Source organism: Oncorhynchus tshawytscha, linkage group LG28 (assembly GCF_018296145.1).
Source record: "Oncorhynchus tshawytscha isolate Ot180627B linkage group LG28, Otsh_v2.0, whole genome shotgun sequence".
Classification (NCBI taxonomy): Eukaryota; Metazoa; Chordata; class Actinopteri; order Salmoniformes; family Salmonidae; genus Oncorhynchus; species Oncorhynchus tshawytscha.
In genome coordinates, this window is record NC_056456.1 from 20239131 (window position 1) to 20256685 (window position 17555).

General features: G+C 40.8%; 1 protein-coding gene across 1 annotated transcript in view; it reads left to right on the forward strand.

Moving 5' to 3' along the window:
• The first annotated feature begins 85 nt into the window (after window positions 1–85).
• Window positions 86–17555, forward strand: part of LOC112226880 (collagen alpha-1(XVIII) chain) — a 55041-nt gene continuing 37571 nt past the window's right edge. Inside the window, exons 1-2 of the mRNA XM_024391528.2 lie at window positions 86–233; window positions 329–402. Coding sequence (XP_024247296.1) covers window positions 223–233; window positions 329–402 — 85 coding nt within the window. The 5' untranslated portion in view covers window positions 86–222. The remainder of the gene's footprint in view (window positions 234–328; window positions 403–17555) is intronic.

A 17555-nucleotide genomic window follows, 5' to 3' on the forward strand; every position in this document is an offset into this window, starting at 1 on the left:
GTCCGTGGGCCAGTGACTCACTGAAGAACTGAGGCCTTCTTTGTTCGATTGGTACTCCAGCCTGTCAGGGAGAGAGAGAGACAGAGTGGAGAGAGAGGGAGGGAGGGAGAGTGCACTCAGTGGCAGGAGAGGCAAAGGTCTGAAGTAGACCGAGAGCAGATTCCAACTCTAAGCACGTTGAGGACAATTTTGGATGCTTGGATTTGACATCTCTATGCCAAAATGATTATTCGGTAAGGGTGTTTATTTTTTTAATGTTCTGTGCTTGATTTTAAAAGCCAAAAAAATATTCAGACTAACTCATGCAACATAATTTTCTTACCTTCAGCCTCCCCAGGTGGTCTTCGGTTCTTCTTCTCAGCCTGTTGTACCACTTTGAACCTGCAGTTCAGGTCATTGAAGGTAAGACATTTTGAAATGTAAGTATTCATAATTAATGTAGCCCTATTTGATGTATTTCTTGGTAGTGCTGATGTGATGCACTCAAACGTGCCTAAACATTGCCAAGGCTATCGACCTGCTGCATTTGGTTTTAAAATGTCTTGACTCTCTTGGAAGAAATTGTAAGACAAAGTAGCTTCTTTATCAAATAGCCTTCTTTATGTCAAAAATAGTTAGATACAGTATCTTAAGTGGATATACTTGATAACTTTTCTGAGGACAAGTTGATTTAAGGTGTGAGATGTAGGCTTATGTCGTTTTAGTGTACAGTACATTATTGATCCCCCTATGCTACAGATGCTTTTGAAATGAAGTGTTTGCTGCATCTTTTACCTCCCTACTGAAAGTTGAATGCAACTGGTTTATTGGGTGAATAGCTGAATGATTTTTTTTCTCCATCTCACAGATTATCCTGTGACATACATAGCATGTAGTAAACAGACTCCGGGCAAGTCTGAGTTATATGCTCACTTGATGAGCATATACATACTTATTTTCCACCATCATTTGCAAATAAATTCATAAAAAATCCTACAATGTGATTTTCTTTATTTTTTTTTCTCATTTTGTCTGTCATAGTTGAAGTGTACCTATGATGAAAATTACAGGCCTCTCTCATCTTTTTAAGTGGGAGAACTTGCACAATTGGTGGCTGACTAAATACTTTTTTGCCCCACTGTAAGGATGTGGACATGCATTCCCTCTTGTTACTACCATAGAGAGAGAGAACTGTACTATTATCTAGGGTTGTTACATTGTCATTACACTGACTCTGGTTAACACACATTCTGAAGGGCTAAGTTCCTCTTCAATCTGCTGTCTAATGGAGTGGCTCTGGAGAATATCGTGTTAACTACGCTTCAAATCGAATCACAACAACAACAAAAAATGCATAAAGCGTGTATAATATCTGTTTCTCAGTGTGTCGTTTTGAGTTAAAATATGGGAATGTGTGTAGGAATGTCATCATTTGAAATATGATGATCACCCTAGCCAAAACGTCTGTTTTGATATGAAAGACAACAGAGATTGTATATTCTTATCACAAAATCCACCGCTATCTGAGGTTTTATTATTCTTTATGACTGGTTAATGAGGACTTTTACGTTGACTACTTTACTAACCCTAACCCACATTTTTTTAGTGGGGCTGAATATTACTGCCTTTCACATTTGATTTTAGTCTGGTTCAGTTCCTCACAAATGAATTCATGTTTGGTTAATACAGTCCTGTTGATCGGTCCCCAGTGGGAGATTTCTTTTGAAGCGTGTTAATACATCGAACCACTGTGATTATTATTATTTGACCCTGCTGGTTATCTATGAACATTTGAACATCTTGGCCATGTTCTGTTATAATCTCCACCCGGCACAGCCAGAAGAGGACTGGCCTCCCCTCATAGCCTGGTTCCTCTCTAGGTTTCTTCCTAGGTTCCTACTACATCTGTGCACTGCTTGCTGTTTGGGGTTTTAGGCTGGTTTTCTGTACAGCACTTTGAGATATCAGCTGATGTACGAAGGGCTTTATAAATACATTTAAAAATGAACAATTCACATTATAAACCTATTTCAGTTTTATGGGCTAAGAAATTCCCTCCACTTGTTGGAAAAGGTTCCAGTATGTTCCACTTACAGTATAGTGTCATATAGAGCAGAATGGTGAAGGTTATAAGACCAACTGTAAAAGGTGTCACTAAGCTATAATGTAATGTTCCGTTGTGGTTTTTAAGGGAAAAACCACTCAATGGAAAGTTTATTACAAAATAATACCTACCTATTCATGTGTTAGTACTTTTTGAGACTTTGACATGAATATACAATATTTTACCATGTGCTCATACAAACATAGGAATGTCATAACTTCTCAACCGTTTTTATATTTGACAGTTGGTGGCGTCAAATATATGCCGATGTTGTTTTGTAGGCGTGAGGTTTCCTTGGTTACTTCATTTGAAAAGGCTAGTGACTCCCTCATCTAACGGTTACCCACTTTTGGATGTGAAGACTGTCTTGTGTAAGTGACATCTGTAAGAGTGTTATGATAACCTTGTCTGAGTACGATGAGGAAAATGATAGGTTTCTTGATGAAATTGTCCTGATAAGTTGTTCACAAGCTGTTCACTTTGAGGTCAAAATGAAGGGGAATGTACAGTACAGTATTCCTGGAGGCTCCATGGGGAGCACTCAGCACTCTCTGTATGCCGCTGTTCTGGACCGTGAAAGTTGTGGAAACACACCCAGTGAAAGGAAAGCCGTGGCCATTTTACAGCTGTGATGGGAAGGATCTTATACAGATTTATAGAGATTACTCAGTGGGCACAAACTGGTTGTGGAGAATTAGGACTACTTCCTGTTGTCATAACACCACCCAGTGAGACATCTAGGAGAGAGACATGCCTGCTGTGTTGTGTCGTCTGTCTCATCTGGGAACTCTTGGTTCTGTTTGATGTGTTTTTGCTGCACAGATCATCTCTTAGAGTCTAGCAGCATCTCACCATGAAAGTGCCAGAGTGCGGTCCAATGATGACTGAATCAAATTAAAAGTTATATAAAGTGCATTTAAAATCGCCCCACACTTTACATACATATATTTTTTAAAGTAATAACATGAGCAGAGGATGTGGAAAACAATCACTTATTAAAAGCCCAGCTAAAATGTGATTTAAAAACCTCAAATGGTGTCTGCCCCTCATACCTGACAGGGCAAACCCTTCCACAACTAAGGTGCTTTAATAGAGAACGCTCCACCCTCTGCCTTGGTTCTGCATCTAGAAACTGTAAGCAGACCGGCTCCTTGGGTGCAGAGCGCCCCCGCTGGGTTGTATGGAACGAGCATGTCTGCCAGATACAGTGGCATGCGAAAGTATTCACCCCCTTGGCATCTTTCCTATTTTGTTGCCTTACAACCTGGAATTAAAATAGATTTTGGGGGGGTTGTATAATTTGATTTACACAACATGCCTACCACTTTGAAACATACAAGAAGTAACACAACCCCCCCCCTCCCCCAAAAGAAGGGTTGGGTTTGTACCAGACAGCATTTTCCTTGATGGCCAAAAAGCTCAATTTTAGTCTCATCTGACCAGAATACCTTATTCAATATGTTTGGGGAGTCTCCCTCATGCCTTTTGGCGAACACCAAACGTGTTTGCTTATTTTTTTCTTTAAGCAATGGCTTTTTTCTGGCCACTCTTCCATAAAGCCCAGCTGGACTGTAAGCCTTAAAGTGGTCCTATGGACAGATACTCCAATCTCCGCTGTGGAGCTTTGCAGCTCCTTCAGGGTTATCTTTGGTCTCTTTGTTGCCTCTGATTAATGCCCTCCTTGCCTGGTCTGTGAGATTTGGTGGGTGGCACTCTCTTGGAAGGTTTGTTGTGGTGCCATTTTCATTCCATTTTTAATAATGGATTTAATGGTGCTCTGTGGGATGTTCAAAGTTTCTGATATTTTTTTTACAACCCAACCCTGATCTGTACTCCCTACAACTTTTTCCCTGACCTGTTTGGGAATTTCTGGCGCCGACAGAGGTGACCGCCTCGCTTCGCGGTCCTAGGAAACTATGCAGTATTTTTTATTTTTTTTATGTGTTATTTCTTACATTGTTACCCCAGGTAATCTTAGGTTTTATTACATACAGTCAGGAGGAACTATTGGATATAAGAGCAACGTCAATCCCAGCCGGCGACCCAAAACAACGACGCCATAGAAGGGGCAGATGGAGCAGTCTTATGGTCAGGCTCCGTAGACGGGCACATCGCGCACTGCTCCCGAGCATACTACTCACCAATGTCCAGTCTCTTGACAACAATGTTGACAAAATCCGAGCAAGGGTAGCATTCCAGAGAGACATCCGAGATTGTAACATTCTTTGTTTCACGGAAACATGGCTCACTCGAGACATGCTATCTGAGTCGGTACAGCCACCTGGTCTCTTCATGCATCGCGCCGAAAGAAACTAGCATCTCTCTGGTAAGAAGAAGGGCAGGGGTGTATGCCTTATGATTAACGAGACGTGGTGTGATCATAACAACATACAGGAACTCAAGTCCTTTTGTTCACCTGATTTTGAATTCCTAACCATCAAATGCAGACCGCATTATCTACCAAGAGAATTCTCTTCGATCATAATCACAGTCGTGTATATTCCCCCCCCCAAGCAGACACATCGACCGCCCTGAAAGAACTTCATTGGACTCTATGTAAACTGGAAACCACATAGCCGGGGATTTTAACAAGGCTAATCTGAAAACAAGGCTCTCCAAATTCTATCAGCATATCGAGTGTGCTACCAGGGCTGGCAAAACCCTAGACCACTGTTATTCTAACTTCCTCAACGCACATAAGGCCCTCCCCTACCTCCCTTTGGAAAAGCTGACCACGACTCCATTTTGTTGCTACCAGCCTATAGACAGAAACTAAAACAGGAAGCACCCGTGCTCAGGTCTGTTCAACGCTGGTCCGACCAATTGGATTCCACGCTTTAAGATTGCTTCGATCACGTGGACTGGGATATGTTCCGCATTGCGGCGAACAACAACATTGACGAATACCCTGATTCGGTGTGCAAGTTTATTAACAAGTGCATCGGTGATGTTGTACCCACAGCTTCTATTAAAGCATTCCCCAACCAGAAACCGTGGATTGATGGCAGCATCCACGCAAAACTGAACGCGCGAACCACTGCTTTTAATCAGGGCAAGGTGACCGGAAACATGACCGAATACAAACAGTGAAGCTATTCCCTCCGCAAGGCAATCAAACAAACTAAGCGTCAGTACAGAGACAAAGTGGAGTCGCAATTCAACGGCTCAGACACGAGAGGTATGTGGCAGGGTCTACAGTCAATCACAGACTACAAAAGAAAAACCAGCCCCGTCGTGGATCACGATGCCTTACTCCCAGACAGACTAAACAACTTTTTTTGCTCGTTTTGAGAACAATACAGTGCCACTGACACTGCCTACTTCCAAAACCTGTGTGCTCTCCTTCCCTGTAGCCAACGTGAGTAAAACATTTAAACGTGTTAACCCTCGCAAGGCTGCAGGCCCAGACAGCATCCCCGGCCGCGTCCTCAGAGCATGCGCAGATATATTTACAGATATATTCAATCAATCCTTATCCCAGTCTGCTGTCCCCACATGCTTCAAGAGGGCCACCATTGTTCCTGTTCCCAAGAAAGCTAAGGTAACTGAGCTAATTGACTACCGCCCTGTAGCACTCACTTACGTCATCATGAAGTGCTTTGAGAGACTAGTCAAGGACCATCTCACCTCCACCCTATCTACCAACCTAGACCCACTCCAATTTGCTTACCGCTCCAATAGGTCCACAGACGACGCAATCGCCATCACACTGCACACTGCCCTAACTCATCTAACTCATCTGGACAAGAGGAATACCTATGTAAGAATGCTGTTCATTGATTACAGCTCAGCATTTAACACCATAGCACCCTTCACCATAGTACCCTGGGTCTCGACCCCGCCCTGTGCAACTGAGTCCTGGACTTCCTGACGGGCCGCCCCCAGGTGGTGAGGGTAGGTAAATCTCCACCCCGCTGATCCTCAACACTGGGTCCCTCAAGGGTGCGTTCTCAGCCCTCTTCTGTAGTCCCTGTTCACCCACGACTGCCTGGCCATGCACGCCTCCAACTCAATCATCAAGTTTGCAGACGACACTACAGTGGTAGGCTTGATTACCAACAGCAGCACCTCTTCAACCTCAGGAGGCCGAAGAAATTTTGCTTGTCACCAAAAACATGCACAATCGAGAGCATCCTGTCGGGCTGTATCACCGTCTGGTACGGCAGCTGCTCCGCCCATAACCGGAAGTCTCTCCAGAGGGTAGTGAGGTCTGCACAACGCATCACCGGGTGCAAACTACCTGCCCTCCAGGACACCTACACCACCCGATGTCACAGAAAGGCCAAAAAGATCATCAAGGACAACAACCACCCGAGCCACTGCCTGTTCACCCCGCTATCATCCAGAAGGCAAGGTCAGTACAGGTGCATCAAAGCGGGGACCGAGAGACTGAAAAACAGCTTCTATCTCAAGGCAATCAGACTGTTAAACAGCCATCACTAACATTGAGTGGCTGCTGCCCACATACTGACTCAACTTTAATAATGGGAAAATGTATGTAATCAATTTATCACTAGCCACTTTATATTATATAATGTTTACTTACCCTACATTACCCATCTCATATGTATATACTGAACGCTATACCATCTACTTCATCTTGCCATCTTGATGTAATGTATCACTAGCCACTTTAAACAATGCCGCTTTATATGTTTTCATACCTACATTACTCATCTCATATGTATATACTGTACTCTTTACCATCTACTGCATCTTGCCTATGCTGTTCGGCCATCACTCATTTATATATTTTTATGTACATATTCGTATTCATTCCTTTACTCTTGTGTGTATAAGGTAGTTTTTGTGAAATTGTTAGGTTATATTACTTGTTAGATATTACTACCTGGTCGGAACTAGAAGCACAAGCATTTCGCTACACTTGCATTAACACCTGCTAACCATGTGTATGTGACAAATAATTTTGATTTGATTTGGGTCTTCATGGTGCACCTTGCTTAGAGGTGTTGCAGACTCGGGAGCCTTTCAGAACAGGCGTATATATACAGAGATCATGTGACACTAAGATTGCACACAGGTGGACTTTATTGAACTAATTATGTGACTTCTGAAGGTTATTGGTTGCACCAGATCCTATTTCGGGTCTTCATAGCAAAGGGGGTGAATACATATGCACTCACCACTTTTCTTTCTCTCTCTCTTCTTTTTTTTCATTTCACTTCACCAATTTGGACTATTTTGTGTATGTCCATGACATGAAATCCAAATAAAAATCTATTTAACTGACAGGTTGTAATGCAACAAAATAGGAAAAACGGGAACAGGGATGAATACTTTTGCAAGGCACTGTATGAGGGGGGCAAGGCCATGCAGTGCCTTTAAAAGTTAAGAGTAAGGTCTTAAAATCAGACCGATACTTTACAGTCAGCCAGTGTAGTGCATATAAAACTGGAGTGATGTGCTCATACCTTCCATTGTTTGTTCGAATCCGAGCAGCAGTGTTCTGTACAAATTGTAGACTTTTAATAGAGTCTGAGCAGCTGGAGATGAGGGCATTACAGTAGTCTAGCCTAGATTAAACAAATGCATCGGCCAATTTTTTGGCATCTGGCTGAGAGATGAAGTGTAATTCTGGAAATGTTCCTGAGATGGAAGGATGCTGTTTTTGGATGCTTTTTATGTGGTTGTCAAAGGCAACCTTCAACGTTGAGAGTGAGGTCTGACACTTTATATATGTTTTTAGTGTCCAAGTAGCATCATTTATGTCTTATCAGAGTTTAAAAGCAAGAGGTTGGTTGTCATCCTGTGTTGAGACTTGTGATGCAAGTCTCATGGTGGGCTGACGGGAAAGCATTGTCTGGTTTAAAAGATAAATACAATTGAGTATTATCAGTGTTAGCAGTAAAAGTGCATGTTGTGCTTACAGATAACATAACCAAGGGGTAACACGTACAAGGGAAATTAAAGGGGTCCAAGCACAGAACCTTGGGAGAAGGCACATTCAAGCTTGGAACGTTCAGATGAATTATTGGCCAGATGAACAAATTGAATACCGCTCAGAGGTATTTTTATTTATTTTTTATTTCACCTTTATTTAACCAGGTATGCTAGTTGAGAACAAGTTCTCATTTGCAACTGCGACCTGGCCAAGATAAAGCATAGCAGTGTGAACAGACAACAACACAGAGTTACACATGGAGTAAACAATAAACAATAAACAAGTCAATAACATAGTAGAAAATAAAGAATCTATATACATTGTGTGCAAAAGGCATGAGGAGGTAGGCAATAAATAGGCCATAGGAGTGAGCAGATTAACACTGGAGTGATAAATGATCAGATGAACATGTGCAGGTCGAGATACTGGTGTGGTGTATGATTTGGACCAATTGAGAACCTGTCCTCGTAGACCAACCAAGTCGTCTAGCCTCTTAGTGAGAATAGCATGATCAATAGTATTGAAGGCAGCACTTAAATCTAAACGAAATCTAAGTTCTCATTGTTAGAGGCTAAAAGATGATCCAATAGAAAGAGTTATTCTGAGATCAAAGTGGCTGTTGGTATATGGTGACTCCAGTTGCTTCTCCTGTGAGACCAGGTGAATCTAACTGAGGCTACAGATCATCTAGATATCAAAGTAGAGACAGTGACGATGACCACAGTGACAGTTCATGGTTTGAGGGCACATTACATTAGTTATCTCACCTGTAAATGTGACCTCTTTCACTCCCTACCCAGGGAGATTTATGAATGAACTCTGCTGAATAACTGTCCAGTCTACTGTAACAAATCTGTCTCAGTCTGAACAATACTCAATAGAGGTTTTCACTGGGCTGTTTGGTTTTCCTTTGTGGCCGAAATGTTGTCAAACCATTTCCTCTCTATTCTGTCCAGACACATAAAACACGCTCTTGTGACGTGATGTCACCAGTGCTGTATGATTTCTGATTGGTTGAGTGAGCCAGTGAAATGGCTCGATGGTCTTTATAAAGCAGACTGAACCAGACTGCTTACCTGCCAGTGTGTGTGTGTGTGTGTGTACGTGTGTGTACGTATGTGTGTGTGCGTGCGTGATTGCGTGCTGAAGGGACCCTTGGCAGACTCAGAAAGATGGCCCGGGCTCTCCTCTGTCTGACCCAAATAAGCACGAATGGCAGACCACACAATGCATCTCCACAGGTCTGTTTGCATAGCCATTACTACTAATTGTGGGAACAGTGTTGCGGGAAAGTTATCTGTCCTTATAAACAATACACCCAGATGTGTATTATGACTCTGCATCAGACACTATCAGCAACCTTTCCTTTCCTACTTTAAGCACTTGAGGATCAAGGACAGTGTTATTTTGGCATGCCATCAATTAATATGATTTTTTCTGTATTGTATTATGTTACAGTAGTTCTTTAACTAACCTGACCTCCCACTCTTTTTTTTAACTCCAGGTTAAAATGTCTCGAATGAAGTAAATAAACTAATCTGATGGTCATCAGCTGGCAGAAAGGCTTCCTGTTAATTCCGCTACTCTTTAAATATATGCCCTTATGGCACAAGTGTTTACCTTAAACTCTGTTATTGCTTCCAATGAGAACACTAAATCAAATCTGGCCATGCTACCAGTCCTCGACTTTGGCGATGTCATTTACAAAATAGCCTCCAATACCCTACTCAACAAATTGGATGCAGTCTATCACAGTGCAATCCGTTTTATCACCAAAGCCCCATATACTACCCACCATTGCGACCTGTACGCTCTCGTTGGCTGGCCCTCGCTTCATACTCGTCGCCAAACCCACTGGCTCCATGTCATCTACAAGACCCTGCTAGGTAAAGTCCCCCCTTATCTCAGCTCGCTGGTCACCATAGCATCTCCCACCTGTAGCACACGCTCCAGCAGGTATATCTCTCTAGTCACCCCCAAAACCAATTCTTCCTTTGGCCGCCTCTCCTTCCAGTTCTCTGCTGCCAATGACTGGAACGAACTACAAAAATCTCTGAAACTGGAAACACTTATCTCCCTCACTAGCTTTAAGCACCAACTGTCAGAGCAGCTCACAGATTACTGCACCTGTACATAGCCCACCTATAATTTAGCCCAAACAACTACCTCTTTCCCAACTGTATTTAATTTTTATTTATTTATTTATTTTGCTCCTTTGCACCCCATTATTTTTATTTCTACATTGCACATTCTTCCATTGCAAAACTACCATTCCAGTGTTTTACTTGCTATATTGTATTTACTTTGCCATCATGGCCTTTTTTGCCTTTACCTCCCTTCTCACCTCATTTGCTCACATTGTATATAGACTTGTTTATACTGTATTATTGACTGTATGTTTGTTTTACTCCATGTGTAACTCTGTGTCGTTGTATCTGTCGAACTGCTTTGCTTTATCTTGGCCAGGTCGCAATTGTAAATGAGAACTTGTTCTCAACTTGCCTACCTGGTTAAATAAAGGTAAAATAAATAAATAAATAAAATATCAGTACTACTGTACTGTAGACCTGTGTTCAGGTCAGCTCAGCCTCTACACAGCATCTAAAAGTGACACAAGCCCCAAGCACAGAAAGACATGGCCATTAATAAGCTATAAACATATCCCACTGAAGCAGGATGTATTTTATACCATGTTAAGGTGAAATGGGTCATGTTTAAGAGGTGAGTATGAGTAGGGGGCATTGAAATACAATCGCTTTGATTGTAAACAGGAAAGGAGAGACGATGTTTGGTGGACCAAAAAGTGACAGTATTTACAGTTGAAAAATAAACATTATTTCACTACTGTGAACTCGTACTCAGAACTAAGAGTACTCTGCAAACATCCTGAAACTCCAAAAAAGTCAGCAACTAACCTCCCAACCTCCAATGACAATGGGATGTGAAGATTCACACTTGTTATAAAGAGATTAAAAGTGTAGATATTTTTCAGGCTAATAACTTGTTTAGATAGTAGCTTACAGCTGGGCTAACAACTGGCTGACTCTTAGCCAAGTTTTACAAATGTCCATAGAAAAGAGGCTGCTTGATTTCATATAATAATGTGTTGATTGGCGATTCAATACAATTCTCTCATTCAAACTCATGTACAATCCCACATTTTTTGGGAGGTTTTGAGCTAGGTTAAACAATTATAATTGACAAGGGGAGTGAACCTATAGGGTTCTGAAAAGTGCTATTTACATGTGAGAAATGAATGCCATGTGCTGCATTTACTATAGGCCTATTGTTTACATTTTTTTTGGTGACACTTTGATATCTTGATAATATGCAGCTGTTTAGAGGGAAAATCCACAAATTAAACAACAACAAAACGGGCGCCCCGCCTCTGTTTTGGTAAAAATCTGAGGGATGGGCCTGGAGAAATGTAACCACTCTCAGATTAATAGACAGAGCTATGAATGCAAGGACTGACCATGATATCACAATTGTTTTATTGTTTTAAATCCAAAAATGGATACTTGCAACTACAGATTGCCCCTTTTAAATCTATCGAAAGTGTGCGAGTTTGTGCATGTGACCATTTAGACCTATGGATTTTTTTTTCATCAGCATTCATTCGATTGAGAAATAAAAGGCCCACTTTTATTTCATAGGCTTGGATCGGCACTATGCAGCTGTTGCAGGAACGCATTTTTCACTGGCTGTCCACTGGTTTAAGAACAATGATTGATAGGCAGCTTAAACTTCTTGAGTTCAACCATTATTGGGTTCAAATACACATTTAGATTTGTGAACAGCCATCCACAACAACCACAATCCATAACGTGCAAATAGCTAAATGAGAGAGCAGCAGTGTGACTCACATCAATGCCGTATGTAGATATCAATAATAAGTGATATCCGTATCGCCGTAGACTACACCACTGCTGTCATACCTCCAAGCGTTTATTCAAATTGGATAATCTTTGGATGCCTACATCAGTGGCACAGTTGGAAGACACTGTAGCTTAAAACGACTCCTGCTCTTTTCCCGCGATCCATCAAACCCATTTGGTGTGTCATCACAGTGGTCTCTGACTTGTGGTCAGCCTCACTCAGAAGGAACAAACTTATTGAGAAAACAGAGAAGTGTCAAAGATTTTTTTCCGGAAACATCCTTTCTGAATTTAAACGTTAATCTTATTACAATAAGGATTACAGTTACTGTTTTTTGTAACCCCTTACATATACAGGATTACATGTAATCTGTTACTCCCCAACCCTGACTGTAATGCATTTAATACAAGTCATTCCACTCAATCAGCCAGTGCCACACACTGGATAATACAGATACATTACCCAATAACCTGTGGTTCTACTCAAATGCTGTCCTGCGTTAGTCTATCCCTACAGGGATGTCACAGCACACGGCAACACGCTTTGAACCCCTGTCTGTATGTGAGGAGAGGGGAGCATCTGAGGTTCTATAATTCTCCTCTTATGACTTCCTTTAAGGCTAATAGAATTGGCTGGGTGACCTGCCCTGCCCTGAACATCACATCTACATTGATGGTCACCCTCTTTGTATTTCTACGCTCCATATATATATCAACCATGCTGTGATGTTTAACATACAATTTCAATCTATCTAATCAAATAGAATCCCCAGATTGCGAGTTGAAAATAAATACTTTTACTAAGATTATTAGTATATTATTAATTGACTGACCCGGTCTCTCCAGATCGCCCAACAGTGCTATTTCTAGGGTCAATTTTAGATCAATGTTCTGCATTTTCAGCCATTCCTGAACCTGAGACCAGAAACAGGCTACCTGAGGGCAATACCAAAATAAATGGTCTATTGATTCTGTATCCTCACAACAAAATCGGGAGAACTTAGATGATTGAATACCCCAAATATTCAACATTTTGTTGGTAGCAAGAATTCCATATAATAATTTTAGCTGAAAAACACAGTCTTGAATCTTTATATATCAACTCATACACCCTGTACCATGGAATCGGTATATCAAAAGTCTCTTGGCACAGTTGTGCCAACATCCTGGTCCTCAAATGAAACTGGTATACTTTCCTCTTTATGCTATTTGTATTCCTCTGCCCGTTTTGATCCTTTATATTGGTCAGACAGACCTGTTCCCTACCTCCTCCCGCTGCCACCTACCTCCTCCCGCTGCCACCTGCCTCCTCCATTTTTGGGGTAATGCTTGTAATTAATTGGTTGTAATCTTGGATTGAGCAGACCTCCCCATACCATTCTGACAACTCCATGTAAAACACAACTCTACCATTCCAATTTACAATATCCTTTAAAAACAAAATACCCATAAATACAGGTATTTTATCAACCAGCACATTTGAGTTCAGCCAAGGTATTTGTTGTAATATTTGTTCTATCTTTTCAGGGGGATGAAATTGAAATTGTAGCCAGCTCTACAATGCTTGTTTGAAAAAGAGAGATGCTTTTAAAAAGTACAATTTTCAATTCAACAAAAATGAGACATGGCAATCTGCACAAAGGCAAAAAGGCCATTTTTAAACAATGGATAAGCTTTTCTTAGTAATCTACTTGAGAACTTGAGAACCATTTAGGGTTCAAGTAAAACTTTTGAATAAGTGAAGCTTTTAGAGAGAGGTTTAGTGCTTTTATATTTAATAATCTCAACTCACCCAATTCATATTCATTATATAGATAGGCACACTTTATTTTGTCTGGTTTAGCGTCCCAGATAAAGCAAAATATTCTTTTTTCTCATATGATTTGAAAACAAATCACCTGGAGTAGGCAGCGCCATAAGTAAATCAGTAAACTGAGATATGACTAAGGAGTTAATCAGGGCAATTTTAAAATAAATAGACAGGTATTTACCTCTCCATGGTGGAAGGATCTTGTCTATTTTTACTTGTTTTCTATTGAAAATCATTGTGGAGAGCTAATTTATATATTTTGTGATATGAATACCATGTATGTCTACCCCACCATCAGCCTATTATATAGGTAAACTGCAGTGTAATGTAAAAGTTGTATTTTTTAAAGATCCAAAACGTAATATGGTACACTTATCATAATTAGGTTTTAGTCCAGAAAAGTCCAGAAAAGTTATCTAGATCTTCAATGAGACATTGCAGGGATCTAGCTTGCAGACTTAACATAAAACTTGAGTCATCGGCATACATGGACACTTTGTTTTTAAGCCTTGGAATTCTAATACTCTAATGTTGTTATTTGATTTTAATAGCTAGCATTTTGATGGCCATAAAGAATATATATGGTGACAGCGGCCCCCTTGATTAATTCCTCTTGACAATTAAAAACTGTCTAAGTAGCCGCTATTTACTATTTTACACCTGGGGTTGTTATACATTACTTTTACCCATTTTATAAGAGAATCACAGAAATGGGAAAAAATCCAGGCATTTATAAATAAAATCCAGTCTTACTTTGTCAAAGGCCTTTTCAAAATCCGCTACAAATACCAGGCCTGGCTTCTTAGATGTTTCATGATGTTCTATTATTTCTAGTAGTTGTCGTATCATATCTCCAATGTATCATCCATGAAAAAACCTGTCTGATCAGGATGAACAATACCTGATATAACCGTTTTAATAATGTTATATTTCTTTTAGCCACGTAAAGACTGGTCTTCTTTTTTAGAATCTGCTAAACCATTACCATAACTAATTATAACTGGCTATACTTTTCTTCCACTACTTCATATTTATTCCTTCGACAAACACTTGCCACGTGTCCAAACTTTTTACAATTGTAACACTGAAACGGCTTCTGTACATATAGCACTGTCTCACCAAATTATCTTTACATAAGTCGGGAGAACCCCTTCATCAAACGACAGTATAACCGATAGGCTTTGATCCTTCTTTCCGTCTATAATTTGATTCAAGCTAAGTGCGTCTACCATTCCTGGAATGATGACACCTTTAACCGGTGCCCTACTCTGAAAAGTGTAGCGTTCCACATCAGACGTTGACATCTTGTAGAGCCACAGAGCTTTCTCTCTTTGCGCTTTTGACACACATGAAATCAACATCATACCTCTCCTGGTCACTCTGACCGATTCCACTTTACCCAATTCATCATTCGAGACCGCAAACAGGTTACCCCCAAAAAACATCCTTGCTTGTGAATTGCACACCGACCATAAATTGCTTTTCATCTCCAACTTTAGCCCTTTTTCTCCACTCTTGTTCACCATCGTCCACTCATTCTTACCAATTGTACTTGTGCCAAGAGAATCAAAAAATACTTCTCCTTCCGCCATTTCTTCCCCCTCTGATCCCTTATTGATGTAATTTGTTAAATCCACTTCAATCAGGGTAGATGAAAGAGGAGATGTGTTAAATAAGGATTTTTAAGCCTAGAGACAATTGAGACATGGATTGTGTCTGTGTGCCATTCAGAGGGTGAATGGGCAATCACAAAAGATTGAAGTGCCTTTGAAATGGGTAGGGTAGTAGGTGCCAGGCGCACCGATTTGTGTCAAGAACGGCAATGGTGCTGGGTTTTTCATGTGTGTATCAAGAATGGTCCACCACCCAAAGGACATCCAGCCAACTTGACACAACTGTGGAAAGCATTGGAGTCAACATGGGACAGCATCCCTGTGGAACGCTTTCGACACCTTGAGGGGAGGGGGGTATAGTCAGTGGTGTATCATCACAGTGTGTCTGTAATCTGGTGTCACATTTGCCAAAGTATTTCGCCCAGTAAAACATCATCAACTCTAATGTTATTGCAGATTATTACAAGTCAGAGAGGACCAGTACCCTTAACCTATAAGTACATATAAATAAATGTCCTACTCTGAACATGCCATAGATAGCCTGACCTGAAAATGCGTCATAAATGACACTTGGGGGAGTTGGCCAACTTAGCCATAGGAAAACAGATCTGCAACAGAGGCTTCATTGAGTTGGATCGCTGAGAGGGAGAGGGAACTTATGTATGTGTGTGTGCGGAGAGAGAGTTGAAAAGTGAAATGCTTTATAATTACCTCTTCCAGAGTGGAGAACAGTCACACACTGTCTACCTCTCCACTGGTCTCCACCCATAGCTCTTATATCTAGACAGGGATTGGCTGGGAGAACTGCCAATCAGTTTGTTCCTCTGACACAATAAATACTTTGGCTGCTATATGGACAGCCTTCCTACATACTTTGTCTTCAAGGCTAGATTGGTCCAACTGTACATTTAAAGTGATGTTTTTATGGTTTTATGTAAAGTTAGCATTTTATTAGTAGTAATGCCCTCTTATTTGAAAGTTATGTGTCAATTTAGGAGTTTTATGGCTTATGGATTTTGTCACTTTTTTAAAGAAATTGGCAGCCCTCAGATGAAATGTAGGCTTAGCTAAATGTATAATCAACTGATGAGGATAGTTAAAGGAATAAGGATTTGAATATCCTAACATATAGTGGCATATAAATAATGGATTATTTTGCAAGCAAAATATTGGAATGTCTGTCTTTCAACATGTTGGGACAAATCTTTTTTGAGAGGGAGATTTATTTGGCTACAAACTTAGCTATAGGCCAGTGGGCCCATGTGTCTAACTAAATCATCCCGATAAAACCAGATTGCTCTTGATCTGCTGCCCATAATAATAATACACCATTCAAGGGTCAGACTCTTGATAAGAGAGCTTCCCAGTGATTGTGATTTAATGTGGCAAAGTTCTGTTTTTGTGCACCCGCAAAGTCTCCTTCACTTTGCTAATTGATTAGTGAGGCCTGGCCTCTGTCAGGTTGGCTCTTCTCCTCCACACTGACGGTAATCCTCCAAGGAACCTAACCTCTGGTGACATCACTATGGTCAATCTTAAAGGGGCAGGGATTGCTGTGGCACCCTATTCCCCATATAGATCACTACTTTTGACCAGAGTCCTATGGATCCTGGTCAAATGTTGTGCACTACATAGGGAATGGGGTGCATTTAGGGCACAGTGTGTGTACGCAGGGCAGTGTGTTCTGGTGAGGGAATTAAGTTTCATCTGCAGTTCTGTTTATGACCACATGGAGGAGCTGGAGGACCACTGTGTCTATGAGTGATTGGTCTGTGATGTAATTTTATTGTATCAGGGAAGGTGAATGCTTTTACACCTGTAACAATCTACACATGAAGTTACCAAGAAGCTTAGTTGTTATATTAAACACAGTCACTTTTATAGTAGGGACATTTGAAGGAATTCATTACAGATTTGAATGGGGGATTCAAACCCATTCATGGTTAGACTTTATATGAGCACAGAATTTATATTATCATTATTCATTGCATATATTGTGGGCATATTAATCACTTTGTGCTGAATCTATTTTATACATAGTACATGTGATGAAGTGCTAGGTTTTACTGGATTTTGGATATAGTGTATTACAGTCAAAGGTCTTATGTTCTGATTCCATATAGATTAAAAATTACTGTATCTCTGTGTGATTCGCAACATTAAAACAGCAACTGATGGCTTGCCTCCTAGCCCCTAGCCCTCTGTAGCCCATCAGGACCCTATACGAATGGGATTCTTATAGAGGCCCCCTCACATGAAACACTACCAC